This window comes from Pseudophryne corroboree, chromosome 3 (assembly GCF_028390025.1).
Source record: "Pseudophryne corroboree isolate aPseCor3 chromosome 3, aPseCor3.hap2, whole genome shotgun sequence".
NCBI classification, from domain to species: domain Eukaryota; kingdom Metazoa; phylum Chordata; class Amphibia; order Anura; family Myobatrachidae; genus Pseudophryne; species Pseudophryne corroboree.
In genome coordinates, this window is record NC_086446.1 from 742,283,620 (window position 1) to 742,303,088 (window position 19,469).

At 44.9% G+C, this 19,469-nt stretch overlaps 1 protein-coding gene across 2 annotated transcripts in view; it reads left to right on the forward strand.

Annotated features, from left to right (window-relative positions):
* Positions 1–19,469, forward strand: part of LOC135056746 (inactive heparanase-2-like) — a 211,569-nt gene that overhangs the window by 133,733 nt on the left and 58,367 nt on the right. For both annotated transcript variants that reach the window (XM_063962283.1, XM_063962282.1), the window contains exon 7: positions 932–1,046. In XM_063962283.1, coding sequence (XP_063818353.1) covers positions 932–1,046 — 115 coding nt within the window. The remainder of the gene's footprint in view (positions 1–931; positions 1,047–19,469) is intronic.

The window sequence follows — 19,469 nt, forward strand, 5'->3', positions numbered from 1 at the left end:
TTTAATTAACCTACAGCGGGCTCTTGGAGCTGTCCCTCGTTCTACAAATAAAGGAAAAAAATTATTAGCGGTCCCCCATATTTTTATAAACAGCACCAGGCTCTACTAGCAGAGGGGTAGTTCCACAGCCAGGGGACACAATTGACGGTGTCTTCCAGACAAAGCATTATTCCCCCCCCCCCCCTAACTAGTCAACACAGGCCGGGAAATCCTGGGGAAGTGGGATCCCCCAATAAAGGGGTCTCCCCTCTCCAGTGTACCCCTGGGCTGGGCTGAAGCCCGGGGCAGTCCCCCACACCCCTGCCTCCTGCTGCAGTTACATACAGAGCTATCGCTGCTACTCCACTGTGTGTATAAAGAAATGAGAGTGACGCACAGGGTCGGATTGGCCCACAGGGGAACAGGGGAAACCACCGGTGGGCCCCACTGCCTGTGGGCCCTCCTCCTTCTCTAGGGATCAGGTCCCAGACTCTATCCTAGTGCACTTGAATTATGCATTATACTTATGTTACATTATACTTCACAAGAATATGGTTTATTATATATTTACCAAGGGGAACAGAACATGTACTCTATAATGGTTAGCCAAACCTCTGTGGTGGCTGGCCACACCCTTAAGCATGGGCCCCTACAACAGCATCCCCCCTGGTGGGCCCTTCATGGCCCAGTCCGACACTGGTGATGCACATCTTACAGCGGAGGTAATACCTCTCGGATGTGCGTGGCACTGATAGCATATTAGAATGGCGCTATAAGACGGCAGATGTAGTAACTGTGCGTGCTGTCCCGTTACGTCCAGATCACAGAATAGAAAACAGCAGTCTTCTGTTATTTTCATATAATAACTCATCCTGTGCCGGCACACGGAACATTAAGCCTCATCTTTGTCTATTTACAGCGACTAAAGCTGATCTTGTTTTCTCTTATTTAGGTGGCTAAATACCTTAGGAATGTCAGCCAATCAAGGAATTGATGTTGTGATTCGTCACTCGTTCTTTGATCACGGGTACAACCATCTGGTGGATCAAAACTTTAACCCACTGCCGGTAAGGTTATAATAATAATAATGATTTGTTCATATGTATATCTTTATATAATGAGGCCATCAAATTGTCTTCTGCCTGGAGAAATGTACAGCCCCTGATACTGTAGGGATAATGAAAATGATTGTCAGACCAATGTCAGTACTTCGCCCCTATCGTATTTCTGCCAGTACAGTTACGGTGATTGGCCTAGCAGTGATTAGTGGGATCTTAATGCTCAGAGGGAAATGTTTTCCCATCCCTTTTATATCCATTCGCCGAACAGTGTACAATGTATATTTATTCCAAATTCATAGAGTGCAAACGTCATAGTTTTCTAGGATAAGAAGTGCAGCCTGGGAGCTCATATACTGTCATTGTACAGCTCGTGTGATACCAGCTTTACAGGTCTGTATGCTCAACAGAGAAGTGCAGCCTGGGAGCTCATACACTGTCATTGTACAGCTCGTGTGATACCAGCTTTACAGGTCTGTATGCTCAACAGATTGGCTTTACATTTGCCAGGTTGGCACTGGCAGGTGCTTCTCTTCAGCCCCAGGAAGATGACAAATGTTTGCTTCTAAGAGCAGCAGTTATTCTCTTTGAAAGATGCAACATTCTGCAGCCTGAGAAGTAACATACTGCAGCCATTGGGCGATTACCGGGTCACTCGAGAGCACTTTTAAGTTCATTTAATTAAGCAAAGTGCAAACATGTGCAGCTACAGTAGTTTGCTCTTACCAGCCAGTCAGTATTAACTGTTTTCAGAACTGCATAAAATAAGATCACTAATACCCATTTCACTACGCCAAAATAACCCGGCTTTTTACCGGGTAGTTGCCGAGTCACCCGGGTCGAGGTGCGCTGTGAAAGCGCCAAACTGAATATCTCAGGATGTCCAAGCCGGTATTTCAACTCGGGTTAAAAGAAGAGTTGAACACGTGTCGGACCCGGATTATTGTGCACTAAAAAGCTACAGTCCCGGGATATTCGACCCACCTCTGAAGAAATAGTGCTGATTGGTTGTTTCCAGTCAGCTGAGGTCTGTTTACTGTACTGCACTGCGAGCATACGTGTTGGAAAGCAATCTGCACAGTTCTGCACTCCTTTGGACCAGTTCTGCACTCCTTTGGACCTAGTTCTTCACTCCTTTGGACCTAGTTCTGCACTCCTTTGGACCTAGTTCTGCACTCCTTTGGACCAGTTCTGCACTCCTTTGGACTTTGTTCTGCACTCCTTTGGACCTCATTAGCCATGGCAAACTGGAGTGATGAGGAAGTCAGGGAGTTGCTGCGGATCAGGGGTGAAGAAGAAATACGTAGGCAGAAAACGGGTACAGTCAGGGATGCGATAACATATTGCAAAATGCTTGCGGCATCAGGTTTTATTAGGTCCTAACAGCAGGTGGTCAATAAGCTGAAGGGTTAGGGAACTGGGAACCAATTAAGTCCTTTGAAAATGACATCACACTGTTTTTAACATGGGTGACCCGGGTTGAGCAAAAAGACACCAACACGGCAATAACCCAGGAATAACCCAGGTCAATATTGCGATGTGAACGTCTTTTACCTGGGTCGCAGCCGGGTTGGAGCCGCATTCAAATCCCGGATCTGACCCGGGTTTTCCGATGTGAAAGGGGTATAAGTTGTATATTCAATTGCGGGTGAAATATTGAAAAATCCTTTCTCCGCAAGGATTTTCCTATTGAGCTGAAGGAAAGAAATTAGTTGTGGTACTTTCTATTGAAATGATCACTGCTTTTTTCTTGCAGCTTCAGAGCAAGTCCAATTTTTCCTAAAATCTTTATTTTCAGGAAAAATTGTTGGCACTTGCTTCAGAGCCCCTGGACATCCCCTCTAATGACTAAAGGGCCCTACACACTTGTCGATAACAATGACAGATATGAACGATATTGTTCAAAAATGAACGATAAAACGTTCATATCTGTCAGTGTGTATGCAATAACAATGAATGATCCACGGTCCTGCAGTCGTTTATCGTTGATCTAGCTACATTTATACATGCAAGTCAATTTTGGACGATATAGATGTACTGTCATATCGTCCAAATTGGCCATCGATATCGTTCAGTGTGTAGGCAAAAATCATAGGTGAAAAAATCGACCAATAATAATATCGTTAAAATCGCTAAAATCTCCCAGTGTGTAGGGCCCATTAGTTTACAATTAGCTGATTGGTCCATTAATTAGATCAGAGAGCAGCGCAGGTGTGAGGGATGCATGTTGCCCAGCCACTGCCCTGCTGCTGCTGGCTGCTCTGTGGGATCTACCTACTCCTACTGCCTGGCCGTGGAAGGACGGAGCACGAGTCTCTCCCAGGGAGAGGATGATGCTCAGAGTCACTCACACGTAGGGGGAACTGAATTGGACTAGGAGGCAGCAGACAGGGGCGCAGCCATAAGCCACTCGGTGGAGTATACAGCATAGAAGAGAAGGACCAGAAGCACAGGGATGCAGTGCAGCATCAGCCAGAGTAAGGGGATGTATCCAACCACGGAATCCTGCCCATGCTCCAGGCTGCGGGAACCACCCAACCCCACCACCGGATCACCAACTTCTTCATCTTTAACATCCTGTAGCCGGAGTGCAGGTGGAAGTAAGAAGGTGCCCCCCAGCAGGATGAGGTCTTCCCGGGCAGTGGTGGCACAGTTGCTCACTCTGGGGCACAGTCCTGGCACCACAGAGGTAGTGTCAACAATTATTATTATTTTTTCATCCCAGTGGGGTTTTTTTGTAAAAATCCTGCAACCAATATTTTCCCAGTTGAATACCTAGGGATTTGGGAGCATGCAAACTCGAGGTAATGCAAAATTGGTTGTGAAGTCCACTGTAATTTTCACTGCAAAAACCTTGCACCCAATTGAAAAAGACCCTAAATGTCCTTCTGTGTTTGTACATTATGTCTAATTTTTTGACTGTTTATGTTTAAACTTAAAATCATTTCGCCATTTGTGACATATTTTGGGTGTGACTTCTCTTGTGATCAGTAGTAGATGTGACTTATTATCTTGTGATCGGTAGTAGGTGTGACTTATTATCTTGTGATCGGTAGTAGGTGTGACTTATTATCTTGTGATCGGTAGTAGGTGTGACTTATTATCTTGTGATCGGTAGTAGGTGTGACTTATTATCTTGTGATCGGTAGTAGGTGTGACTTATTATCTTGTGATCGGTAGTAGGTGTGACTTATTATCTTGTGATCGGTAGTAGGTGTGACTTATTATCTTGTGATCAGTAGTAGATGTGACTTATTTTCTTGTGATCGGTAGTAGGTGTGACTTATTATCTTGTGATCGGTAGTAGGTGTGACTTATTATCTTGTGATCGGTAGTAGGTGTGACTTATTATCTTGTGATCAGTAGTAGATGTGACTTATTTTCTTGTGATCGGTAGTAGGTGTGACTTATTGTCTTGTGATCGGTAGTAGGTGTGACTTATTATCTTGTGATCGGTAGTAGGTGTGACTTGTTATCTTGTGATCGGTAGTAGGTGTGACTTATTGTCTTGTGATCGGTAGTAGGTGTGACTTATTATCTTGTGATCGGTAGTAGGTGTGACTTATCTTGTGATCAGTAGTAGAGATGTGCGGCAGGCACTTTTCGTGTTTTGTTTTTTTTTGCTTTTGGACTGGATCCTCGCTCGTGTTTTGGATCTGGATAGGATTTGCCAAAACCACCCTTTCAGGTTTTGGTTTTGGATCTGGATGATTAAAAAAAAAAAAAAGCTAAAATCACAGAATTTGGGGGTAATTTTGATCCCACAGTATTATTAACCTCAATAACATACATTTCCACTCATTTACTGTCTATTCTGAACACCTCACAATATTGTTTTTAGGCATAAAAGTTGCACCAAGGTTGCTGGATGACTAAGCTAAGCGACACAAGTTTGCAGCACAAAGACCTGGCCCATCTAGGAGTGGCACTGCAGTGTCAGACAGGATGGTACTTTTCAAAAACTAGGCCCCAAACATCACATCATGATAAGAAGTAAAAGAGGTGCAATGAGGTAGCTGTATGACTAAGCTAAGCAACACAAGTGTGCGGCACAAACACCTGGTCCATATAGGAGTGGCACTGCAGTGACAGGATGGCACTTTAAAAAACTAGTCACCAAACAGCACAAGATGCAAAGAAAAAAAGAGGTGCACCAAGGTCGCTGGATGCTAAGCTAATCGACACAAGTGTGCGGCACAAACACCTGGCCATCTAGGAGTGGCACGTAGTGGTTGAATGTTGAAAGTGGGCTGCAATTTTTCGGGCCACTGACAGCATCTCCTGCACGCCCCTGTCATTTCTCAAAAATTTCTGCACCACCAAATTAATTGTATGGGTGACTTATTATCTTGTGATCGATAGTAGGTGTGACTTATCTTGTGATTGATAGAGGTGACTTATTACCCTGTGATAGGTTGGTATGATTTATTATAATATGATAGGTTGTTGCAACTTATTACCTTGTGATCGGTAGATATAATTTATTATCATGTGATAGGTTGGTGTGATTTATCATCATGTTATAGGTTGGCATGATTTATTGTCATGTGTTTGACTTATCTTGTGACTTATCTTGTGATTGATAGCGGTAACTTATTATCTTGTGAGTGGTAGGTGCAACTTATTATATTTTGATTAGTATGTGCTACTTTCTATTTTTTGATTGATGGTTGTGACTTATTACCCTGGGATCAGTTGGTGTGATTTAGTATATTTCGATTATTTAGGTGTGACTTATTATTATCTTCTTATCAGTTGGTGTGAATCATTTTCTTGTGATTGGTTGGTGTGATTTGTTTTCCTATGATTTGCAGGGGTGACTTATTATCTTGTGATCAGTAGGGGGTAACTTGTTACCCTGTGATTGGTTGGTGTGACTTATTATCTTGTGGTCGGCAGGTGTGACTAATTATCTTATGATCGATAAGGGTAATTTGTTACCCTGTGATTGGTAGGTGTGATAATATGATTGGCAGGGGTGACTAATTAGCTTGTGATTGGTAGGGGTAACCAGCTACCCTGTGATTGATTGGTGCAATTTATTACTCTGATCGGTAGATGTGATTAATTACTCTGTGATTAATTACTCTGTGATTGGTTACTGTGATTAATTACTCTGTGATTGGTTGCTCTGATTTATTATATTTTGCTCAGTAGGTGACGGATAATTGTGACTTATTATCTTATTGTAACACTGTTGCCTGAGAGGATACTTTGTCATTCTAGAGCAGGGATGGCCAACCTTTGGCTCTCCAGCTGTTGTTGAACTACACATCCCAGCATGTCTTGCAACAGTTTTAGCATGGCCAAGTAGCAAAACTGTCGCAGAGCATGCTGGTATGTGTAGTTCAACACCAGCTGGAGAGCCAAAGGTTCTAGAGTTTGGCAGTGTTGATTGCACCTTTAAACATTGAATGTGCGTCAAAAAAAATCTCTGATTGCTCACAAGTAATTTATGGGTTAATTACATCGTTATTAGCAGGTGTATCAAATTCCTGTCAACCTGTTAGAAGCCATTATTGATCAGTGTTCCAAGATCAGTTTGAGCCACTGGTTTGTAAAGCATCAATAAGTTATATTTACATTGTTATGCCAGAGATAAGTGATAAACATGACCTGTGTTTCTCCAGTGCACTCCCCAGGACTTTGGCTTAACAATAGACAAAGAGTTTTAAGGAGGTGGCGTAGAATGTGCTTCTCCTTGTGGCCTGTTTGAACTCTGCTTGGAAACGACTCTCACCAGATTGGCCTCTTTAACTACTAATAGGAGACATTAGTTAATGTCAGAAGAAACATGTTGAAAGCAGATGGAGAGTGTTACCTTTGATATTGAAATCTTAGGAAAACATGAGACAAAATGTAATGTTTTATCTCGACTAAACAAATCAACAGCTTAGGCACATGAAGAGAAACCGTGTTACCAAAAATGTCAACAGATATTTGTGGTGAGACCTGAGGTCAAAAAGTGAGAACTCTAAATTGTGTGGACTTGCTTCCCGCTGCGTCTAACACATGGAATGAGATTTATGGCATTCACACTATCAGCACTTTCCCAATAACGCTGGGATCTAGCATTTTATTTCCTGAAGATAGAGTAACATTGCTTGACCATACTTTTTGTCTGGCTTTGCGCCATGTTGTAATCTCTCTATCTCTCTACACACACGCAAGCACACACACACACACACACACACACACACACACACACACACACACACACACACACAGCGGTATTTTTAAATGGACGATCCACTTTCTCAACATTCAGATATAAGTATTGCTGCCATACAAATCAGAGCGCACCAGTGACCGCCATATAATGCAGAGAGTATTCTTTATCATCATATAGTACAAACACCATTAGTAACCACTGTATAATACAGAGAGCATCAGTGATCATTATATAATATAGAGTATTTTTGATCATCATATAGTACAGAGACAATCAGTAACCACCATATAATACACAGAACATCAGTAACCACCACATAATACACAGAAACAGGGGCAAACGCAGGATTTATTCAGGGGGGTTTCCGTGGGTGTGTATGTATGTATGTATGTATGTATGTATGTGTGTATGTATATATATATATATATATACATACATATGGGATGCAGTTAAAATGCCAGCTGTCGGAATCCCGCTGTTCAGGAGACTGACGCCAGAATCCCGACAGCCGGTGAAATACTGAACAAAATCCCGACATCCACAGGGTATTCCACTCGGTTGGTGGGTCCAAGCTACCAACCGAGTGTGAATATAACATGTGGCGAGCAGAGTGAGCCACCCGGTCCGAAGCGTATTTATACACATGTATAAATACACACACACACATATATATATATACACACAGTATATCAGACACATATAAAAACACACACACACACATATATATATATATATGTATATATATATGTATATATCATACACATACATAGTACATACATACACACTTCATGTACAGTACAAATATATGCAAATGAAGGGGGGGGGAAACAATTAACAAGTACACCAACTGCCCCAGCAACACAAACCCCCCCCCCCCCCCTTACTCCGTCACTTGGCCCGGTCCTGATGGTCCGTGCTGTGTTGCCGATATGGTGCAGGAGCTGCTGCTGGAGCCGGATACGGGCAGCATCCCCCTGGATTTTCTGGTTGCATTCCAGCCACCACCTGCTATATGGGAAGCTGCTGGCGTTACTGTGTTATAAATGTATATATATAATATAGACATCCACAACATAAGAGGCAGCACTCAGAGGCTTGCAATCAGTCTATTCCGCGGCCGTGTTTTGGATTCGGACGCGTTTTGGCAAAACCTCCCTGAAATTTTTTTGTCGGATTCGGGTGTGTTTTGGATTCGGGTTTTTTTTTTACAAAAAACCCTAAAAACAGCTTAAATCATAGAATTTGGGGGTAATTTTGATCCCATAGTATTATTAACCTCAATAACCATAATTTACACTAATTTTCAGTCTATTCTGAACACCTCACACCTCACAATATTATTTTTAGTCCTAAAATTTGCACCGAGGTCGCTGGATGGCTAAGCTAAGCGACACAAGTGGCCGACACAAACACCTGGCCCATCTAGGAGTGGCACTGCAGTGTCAGACAGGATGGCACTTCAAAAAAATTGTCCCCAAACAGCACATGATGCAAAGAAAAAAAGAGGCGCACCAAGGTCGCTGTGTGACTAAGCTAAGCGACACAAGTGGCCGACACAAACACCTGGCCCATCTAGGAGTGGCACTGCAGTGTCAGGCAGGATGGCACTTCAAAAAAATAGTCCCCAAACAGCACATGATGCAAAGAAAAAAAGAGGCGCACCAAGGTCGCTGTGTGACTAAGCTAAGCAACACAAGTGGCCGACACAAACACCTGGCCCATCTAGGAGTGGCACTGCAGTGTCAGGCAGGATGGCACTAAGTGGCCGACACAAACACCTGGCCCATCTAGGAGTGGCACTGCAGTGTCAGACAGGATGGCACTTGAAAAAAATAGTCCCCAAACAGCACATGATGCAAATAAAAAAAGAGGCGCAATGAGGTAGCTGTGTGACTAAGCTAAGCGACCCTAGTGGCCGACACAAACACCTGGCCCATCTAGGAGTGGCACTGCAGTGTCAGACAGGATGGCACTTGAAAAAAATAGTCCCCAAACAGCACATGATGCAAATAAAAAAAGAGGCGCAATGAGGTAGCTGTGTGACTAAGCTAAGCGACCCTAGTGGCCGACACAAACACCTGGCCCATCTAGGAGTGGCACTGCAGTGTCAGACAGGATGGCACTTGAAAAAAATAGTCCCCAAACAGCACATGATGCAAAGAAAAAAAGAGGCACAATGAGGTAGCTGTGTGACTAAGCTAAGCGACCCTAGTGGCCGACACAAACACCTGGCCCATCTAGGAGTGGCACTGCAGTGTCAGACAGGATGGCACTTTAAAAAAATAGCAGTGTCAGACAGGATGGCACTTCAAAAAAATTGTAACCAAACAGCACATGATGCAAAGAAAAAAAGAGGCGCACCAAGGTCGCTGTGTGACTAAGCTAAGCGACCCAAGTGGCCGACACAAACACCTGGCCCATCTAGGAGTGGCACTGCAGTGTCAAACAGGATGGCAGATTCAAAAAATTGTCCCCAAACAGCACATGATGCAAAGAAAAAAAGAGGCGCAATGAGGTAGCTGTGTGACTAAGCTAAGCGACCCAAGTGGCCGACACAAACACCTGGCCCATCTAGGAGTGGCACTGCAGTGTCAGACATGATGGCAGATTAAAAAAATTGTCCCCAAACAGCACATGATGCAAAGAAAAAAAGAGGCGCAATGAGGTAGCTGTGTGACTAAGCTAAGCGACCCAAGTGGCCGACACAAACACCTGGCCCATCTAGGAGTGGCATTGCAGTGTCAGACAGGATGGCACTTCAAAAAAATAGTCCCCAAACAGCACATGATGCAAAGAAAAATGAAAAAAAAAGAGGTGCAAGATGGAATTGTCCTGGGGCCCTCCCACCCACCCTTATGTTGTATAAACAGGACATGCACACTTTAACGAACCCATCATTTCAGCGACAGGGTCTGCCACACGACTGTGACTGAAATGACTGGTTGGTTTGGGCCCCCACCAAAAAAAGAAGCAATCAATCTTTCCTTGCACAAACTGGCTCTACAGAGGCAAGATGTCCACCTCATCATCATCCTCCGATTCCTCACTCCTTTCACTGTGTACATCCCCCTCCTCACAGATTATTAATTCGTCCCCACTGGAATCCACCATCTCAGATCCCTGTGTACTTTCTGGAGGCAATTGCTGCTGGTGAATGTCTCCACGGAGGAATTTATTATAATTCATTTTGATGAACATCATCTTCTCCACATTTTCTGGAAGTAACCTCGTACGCCGATTGCTGACAAGGTGAGCGGCTGCACTAAACACTCTTTCGGAGTACACACTGGAGGGAGGGCAACTTAGGTAGAATAAAGCCAGTTTGTGCAAGGGCCTCCAAATTGCCTCTTTTTCCTGCCAGTATACGTACGGACTGTCTGACATGCCTACTTGGATGCGGTCACTCATATAATCCTCCACCATTCTTTCAATTGTGAGAGAATCATATGCAGTGACAGTAGACGTCATGTTAGTAATCGTTGGCAGGTCCTTCAGTCCGGACCAGATGTCAGCACTCGCTCCAGACTGCCCTGCATCACCGCCAGCGGGTGGGCTCGGAATTCTTAGCCTTTTCCTCTCACCCCCAGTTGCGGGAGTATGTGAAGGAGGAGATGTTGACGGGTCACGTTCCGCTTGACTTGACAATTTTCTCACCAGCAGGTCTTTGAACCTCTGCAGACTTGTGTCTGCCGGAAAGAGACATACAACGTAGGTTTTAAATCTAGGATCGAGCACGGTGGCCAAAATGTAGTGCTCTGATTTCAACAGCTTGACCACCCGTGAATCCTTGTTAAGCGAATTAAGGGCTCCATCCACAAGTCCCACATGCCTAGCGGAATCGCTCTATTTTAGCTCCTCCTTCAATGTCTCCAGCTTCTTCTGCAAAAGCCTGATGAGGGGAATACCTGACTCAGGCTGGCAGTGTCTGAACTGACTTCACGTGTGGCAAGTTCAAAGGGTTGCAGAACCTTGCACAACGTTGAAATCATTCTCCACTGCGCTTGAGTCAGATGCATTCCCCCTCCTTTGCCTATATCGTGGGCAGATGTATAGGCTTGAATGGCCTTTTGCTGCTCCTCCATCCTCTGAAGCATATATAGGGTTGAATTCCACCTCGTTACCACCTCTTGCTTCAGATGATGGCAGGGCAGGTTCAGGAATGTTTGGTGGTGCTTCAGTCTTCGGCACGCGGTGGCTGAATGCCGAAAGTGGCCCGCAATTCTTCGGGCCACCGACAGCATCTCTTGCACGCCCCTGTCGTTTTTTTAATAATTCTGCACCACCAAATTCAATGTATGTGCAAAACATGGAACGTGCTGGAATTTGCCCAGATGTAATGCACGCACAATATTGCTGGTGTTGTCCGATGTCACAAATCCCCAGGAGAGTCCAATTGGGGTAAGCCATTCTGCGATGATCTTCCTCAGTTTCCGTAAGAGGTTGTCAGCTGTGTGCCTCTTCTGGAAAGCGGTGATACAAAGCGTAGCCTGCCTAGGAAGGAGTTGGCGTTTGCGAGATGCTGCTACTGGTGCCGCCGCTGCTGTTCTTGCTGCGGGGGGCAATACATCTACCCAGTGGGCTGTCACAGTCATATAGTCCTGAGTCTGCCCTGCTCCACTTGTCCACATGTCCGTGGTTAAGTGGACATTGGGTACAACTGCATTTTTTAGGACACTGGTGACTCTTTTTCTGAGGTCTGTGTACATTTTCGGTATTGCCTGCCTAGAGAAATGGAACCTAGATGGTATTTGGTACCGGGGACACAGTACCTCAATCAAGTCTCTAGTTGCCTCTGAATTAACGGTGGATACCGGAACCACGTTTCTCACCGCCCAGGCTGCCAAGGCCTGAGTTATCTGCTTTGCAGCAGGATCACTGCTGTGATATTTCATGTTCCTCGCAAAGGACTGTTGGACAGTCAATTGCTTACTGGAAGTAGTACAAGTGGTCTTCCGACTTCCCCTCTGGGATGACGATCGACTCCCAGCAGCAACAACAGCAGCGCCAGCAGCAGTAGGCATTACACTCAAGGATGCATCGGAGGAATCCCAGGCAGGAGAGGACTCGTCAGACTTGACAGTGACATGGCCTGCAGGACTATTGGCTTTCCTGTGTAAGGAGGAAATTGACACTGAGGGAGTTGGTGGTGTGGTTTGCAGGAGCTTGGTTACAAGAGGAAGGGATTTAGTTGTCAGTGGACTCCTTCTGCTGTCACCCAAAGTTTTTGAACTTGTCACTGACTTCTGATGAATGCGGTCCAAGGGAGGATGTTCCTAGGTGGTTAACGTCCTTACCCCTACTTATTACAGCTTGACAAAGGCAACACACGGCTTGACACCTGTTGTCCGCATTTGTGTTGAAATAATTCCACACCGAAGAGGTGATTTTTTTGTATTTTGACCAGGCATGTCAATGGCCATATTCGTCCCACGGACAACAGGTGTCTCCCCGGGTGCCTGACTTAAACAAACCACCTCACCATCAGAATCCTCCTTGTCAATTTCCTCTCCAGCGCCAGCAATACCCATATCCTCATCCTGGTGTACTTCAACAGTGACATCTTCAATTTGACTATCAGGAACTGGACTGCGGGTGCTCCTTCCAGCACTTGCAGGGGGCGTGCAAATGGTGGAAGGCGCAAGCTCTTCCCGTCCAGTGTTGGGAAGGTCAGGCATCGCAACCGACACAATTGGACTCTCCTTGGGGATTGTGATTTAGAAGAACGCACAGTTCTTTGCTGTGCTTTTGCCAGCTTAAGTCTTTTCATTTTTCTAGCGAGAGGATGAGTGCTTCCATCCTCATGTGAATCTGAACCACTAGCCATGAACATAGGCCAGGGCCTCAGCCGTTCCTTGCCACTCCGTGTCGTAAATGGCATATTGGCAAGTTTACGCTTCTCCTCAGACGATTTTAATTTAGATTTTTGGGTCATCATTTTACTGAACTTTTGCTTTTTGGATTTTACACGCTCTCTACTATGACATTGGGACTTGGCTTTGGCAGACGACGTTGATGGCATTTCATCGTCTCTGCCATGACTAGTGGCAGCAGCTTCAGCACTAGGTGCAAGTGGATCTTGATCTTTCCCTATTTTACCCTCCACATTTTTGTTCTCCATTTTTTAATGTGTGGAATTATATGCCAGTATCAATAGCAATGGCCTACTACTATATATACTGCGCACAACTGAAATGCACCACAGGTATAGAATGTAGATGGATAGTATACTTGACGACACAGAGGTAGATACAGCAGTGGCCTTCCGTACCGTACTGCTATATATACTGGTGGTCACTGTGTCAGCAAACTGCACAACTGAAATGCACCACAGGTATAGAATCTAGATGGATAGTATACTTGACGACACAGAGGTAGGTACAGTAGTGGCCTTCCGTACCGTACTGCTATATATACTGGTGGTCACTGTGTCAGCAAACTGCAAAACTAAAATGCACCACAGGTATAGAATGTAGATGGATAGTATACTTGACGACACAGAGGTAGGTACAGCAGTGGCCTTCCGTACCGTACTGCTATATAAACTGGTGGTCACTGTGTCAGCAAACTGCACAACTGAAATGCACCACAGGTATAGAATGAAGATGGATAGTATACTTGACGACACAGAGGTAGGTACAGCAGTGGCCTTCCGTACCGTACTGCTATATATACTGGTGGTCACTGTGTCAGCAAACTGCAAAACTAAAATGCACCACAGGTATAGTATGTAGATGGATAGTATACTTGACGACACAGAGGTAGGTACAGCAGTGGCCTTCCGTACCGTACTGCTATATATACTGGTGGTCACTGTGTCAGCAAACTGCACAACTGAAATGCACCACAGGTATAGAATGTAGATGGATAGTATACTTGACGACACAGAGGTAGGTACAGCAGTGGCCTTCCGTACCGTACTGCTATATATACTGGTGGTCACTGTGTCAGCAAACTGCAAAACTAAAATGCACCACAGGTATAGAATGTAGATGGATAGTATACTTGACGACACAGAGGTAGGTACAGCAGTGGCCTTCCGTATCGTACTGCTTTATATACTGGTGGTCACTGTGTCAGCAAACTGCACAACTGAAATGCACCACAGGTATAGAATTTAGATGGATAGTATACTTGACGACACAGAGGTAGGTACAGCAGTGGTCTTCCGTACCGTACTGCTATATATACTGGTGGTCACTGTGTCAGCAAACTGCACAACTGAAATGCACCACAGGTATAGAATCTAGATGGATAGTATACTTGACGACACAGAGGTAGGTACAGCAGTGGCCTTCCATACCGTACTGCTATATATACTGGTGGTCACTGTGTCAGCAAACTGCAAAACTAAAATGCACCGCAGGTATAGAATGTAGATGGATAGTATACTTGACGACACAGAGGTAGGTACAGCAGTGGCCTTCCGTACCGTACTGCTATATATACTGGTGGTCACTGTGTCAGCAAGCTGCAAAACTAAAATGCACCACAGGTATAGAATGTAGATGGATAGTATACTTGACGACACAGAGGTAGGTACAGCAGTGGCCTTCCGTACCGTACTGCTATATATACTGGTGGTCACTGTGTCAGCAAACTGCAAAACTAAAATGCACCACAGGTATAGAATGTAGATGGATAGTATACTTGACGACACAGAGGTAGGTACAGCAGTGGCCTTCCGTACCGTACTGCTATATATACTGGTGGTCACTGTGTCAGCAAACTGCACAACTGAAATGCACCACAGGTATAGAATGTAGATGGATAGTATACTTGACGACACAGAGGTAGGTACAGCAGTGGCCTTCCGTACCGTACTGCTATATATACTGGTGGTCACTGTGTCAGCAAACTGCAAAACTAAAATGCACCACAGGTATAGAATGTAGATGGATAGTATACTTGACGACACAGAGGTAGGTACAGCAGTGGCCTACTGTACCGTAATGCTATATAAAATATACTGGTGGTCAGCAAACTGTGCAAAACTGAAATGCACCACAGGTATGGATGGATAGTATACTTGACGACACAGAGGTAGGTACAGCAGTGGCCTTCTGTACCGTAATGCTATATATTATATACTGGTGGTCAGCAAACTGTGCAAAACTGAAATGCACCACAGGTATGGATGGATAGTATACTTGACGACACAGAGGTAGGTACAGCAGTGGCCTTCTGTACCGTACTCCTATATATTATATACTGGTGGTCAGCAAAATTATGCACTGTACTCCTACTATATACTGTCTACAATGCAGCACAGATATGGAGTGTTTTTCAGGCAGACAACGTATACTGGTGGTCACTGGTCAGCAAAACTCTGCACTGTACTCCTTTTATATAATATTATACTGGTGGTCCCCAGTCCCCACAATAAAGCAGCACACTGAGCACAGATATGGAGTGTTTTTCAGGCAGACAACGTATACTGGTGGTCATTGTCAGCAAAACTCTGCACTGTACTCCTGCTATATAATACAGCTGCTCCCCAGTCCCCACAATTAAGCAGTGTGAGCACAGATAAATGCAGCACACTGAGCACAGAAAAGAAGCGTTTTTTTCATGCAGAGAATGGATAAAATTGGTGGTCACTGATCAGCAAAACTCTGCACTGTACTCCTCCTATATTAATATACAGCTGCTCCCCAGTCCCCACAATTAAGCAATAAGTAAAGCAAGCACAAATATTTGCATCAACAATACATGGAGAGGACGCCAGCCACGTCCTCTCCCTAACATTTCCAATGCACGAGTGAAAATGGCGGCGACGCGCGGCTGCTTATATAGAATCCGAATCTCGTGAGAATCCGACAGCGGGATGATGACGTTCGGGCGCGCTCGGATTAACCGAGCCATACGGGAGAATCCGAGTATGCCTCGGAACCGTGTAAAAAGGGTGAAGTTCGGGGGGGTTCGGTTTCCGTGGAACCAAACCCGCTCATCACTACCAATAATACCATTGATTAGAACGAATAATTCCTGTGATATTGAGGTGTTTGTGTCGCTTAGCTTGGCCGTCCAGCGACCACAGTGCACCTCTTTTTCTCTTTTCTTTGCATCATGTGCTGTTTGGGGCCAATTTTTTTAAGTGCCATACTGTCTGACACTGCAGTGCCACTCCTAGATGGGCCAGGTGTTTGTGCCGCCCTCTTGGGTCGCTTAGCTTAGTCATTTAGCGACCTCGGTGCAAATTTTAGGACTAAAAATAGCATTGTGAGGTGTGAGGTGTTCAGAAAAGACTGAAAATTAGTGGAAATTATGGTTATTGAGGTTAATAATACTATAGGATCAAAATGACCCCCAAATTCTATGATTTAAGCTGTTTTTGGGGGGTTTTTGGAAAAAAAACACCCAAATCCAAAACACACCTGAATCCGACAAAAAAATCTCAGGGAGGTTTTGCCAAAACACGTCCGAATCCAAAACACGGCCGCGGAACCGAATCCAGAACCAAAACACAAAACACAAAAAATTTCCGGTGCACATCTCTAAGGGGATGACGACCCTATTCCCCCTTGGGAAAGACAACAGAGCCAGGGAACCCTTTTAGGAATTCAGGAGTTCCGGGGACTGTGTGTTCTGTGAGGAGGGAGGGAGCTGCTGTGGCTGAGCTTCCAGCAGCTCCCCCCCCATCCCCCCCCCCCCCCCCCCCACACGGGCTTTCACTATTTCACTATGCAGAGAGCTACGTACTGTACCTTTCTGCTGCAGAAGCTCCGGCGGTCGCAATCGTGGCTTTTGCTGAGATGGAGACAATGCTGTTTCCTTCTCAGTAATAACACATTTGGCTCATCAGGGGGTGTTTCCAAGTACTCAGAAACCCCCCTGCGTGCGCTACTGAGAACATCAGTAACCACCACATAATACACATAATACAGGTACATCAATGACTGTCATATAATACAGAGAGCACCAGTGACCTTTATATAATACAGAGTAGTTTTGATCATCTTATAGTACAAAGAGCATCAGCAACCACTATATAATACCCAGAGCATGAGTAACCACTATATATCACCAGAGCATCAGTAACCACTATATAATACCCAAAGCATCAGTAACCACCATATAATACACAGAGGATCAGTTACCACCATATAATACAGAGAACACCAATGACTGCCATATAATACATAAAGCATTATGGAAAATCATATAATACAGAGTATTTTTGACCATCATACAGTACAAACAGCATCAGTAACCACCATATAATACACAAAGCATGATCCATAGGTAAACACAGGGGGGGGGGGGGGTTCCGGTTGCCCGGAAACCCCCTCCTCTTGGTATATGATACTACTACTAGAGCTGCCGCCACATCATGCAGTTTAGGAGACAGAACAGAGCTGCTGAACATGCCCAGTGGTAGCAGCTGCTTCTACCAACTTTGCTGTGTGTGTGGATCTGAGCAGGACCATCTTAACAGCAGTGTAGGCCCCTGGGCACAGCAATGCACTGGGGCCCCTACACAGGCGTGCGCACGGGGGGTGCCTGGTGCGCACAGGCACCCCCTAATGTACGGCACCCCCCACACACCACGTCTGCTGCAGAACAGTGATCGATTGCTACATACATTACAGCAGTGCTGCACGCACATCTGCTCCGCTCCCTACCGACCGCCAACAGCAGTATTTATAGTGGCTCACTCACTCTCCCTCCAGGCCACTAGCGCATGTGGGAAAGCAGGTAGGGGATTCCAAGTACCGGCCAATTTTTATTTTAACTGACACTGGAAGCCCAGGATCTGAGCTGCGGCGCATGCACGGCAGCAGTCATCCAGTACACATGGAGATGGCCAAGGCGGTAACTGCCACAGTTGTCCCAACGTCGCTGCTGAAAGTGGTTTATTACAGCCACACACAGTGCTTGGAGTCCTTGGCAGGCACTGGTTACTTGCAGGTATGGGTGTGCTGTGACATAAGAAAAGTTTTTTTCTTTGAGATAGATCATTTGCACAGTCCTGAAAAAAGAGGAATTGGGGACACAAGACTCATATGTTATAGACACAATAATATGTTATATATGTTATATACTGTACACGATGTACAATACATGGTGCACTATACTCAATAAGTTGATTTCTTCATGTAAAATATGTAACGTCCAAGTCACCTCACAAACCAGTCAAGTGGTAATATATTGGAATCAATGTGTCCTTCAATATGTGGATCACTGCTCCCCTGTGTAAATAGTCTTTGGATACCACAGGTATTGATCAATCTGTTAAAAACGAGCACATAGAGGTCGTTCCATAGTGCATAAACGTTTTATTCATAATGTAGGAATCCGTAAAAAGATGCTTATACCTGTATATTAGGATATGCTTGTGCCATAAAATAAACAGCTTAATACCGCTGGCCTGTGGAATGACGTGGTTTCAGCAGCGTGGTTTGTAGTCACAGAGTGAAGAGAGCCTTCCCGTGTAGTATATTAATTCATGTGGTATTAAGCCCACACAGTCATTGTTTTATTTCACAAGCATATGATAATTCGGCTCATACTGTGTGGCGTAATGTGAATGTGACTCGTACTGTGTGTCGCAATGTGAATTTGGCTCATATTGTGTGGTGTAATGTGAATTTGGCTTATACTGTGTGGCGTAATGTGAATTTGACTCATACTGTGTGGCGTAATGTGAATTTTGGCTCATATTGTGTGGTGTAATGTGAATGTCGGCTCATACTGTGTGGCGCAATGTGAATTTGGCTCATACTGTGTGGCGTAATGTGAATTCGACTCATACTGTGTGGCGTAATGTAAATTTTGGCTCATATTGTGTGGTGTAATGTGAATTTCGGTTCATACTGTGTGGCGTAATGTGAATTTGGCTCATACTGTGTGGCATAATCAGTAGCTGGTGAGCATAAGGACATGTGTGACTAATGCTGGTGTTCTGCAGAGTTGGTGTCTGATGGCATAGAAAGAGGCAGATGTGGCTCTGATGGCACATGTGTACATTTTAATCTTTACTTGTGTTATATTAAAACTGAAATGTTGGGCCCCCTAAATCTCCCGTACTTTTCAGAGTGACCCACTCAAAATCAGGGTGTAGGTGCTGGGGGGTGTAAGGGGTTGGGTGTGTGAGTCAGGGAAGGGCAGGGGAATGTACTGTATATGCACTTAGGCCCACCACTCTATATTTCTGCCAATGGGTTACGGATAGGTTCAGGAAGTGTAAGCAGCTATAGACTGCAGCGGCATCTAGGACTCAGGGTTATGCCGTAGCGGTACCGGCCACTGGTCGCACCATT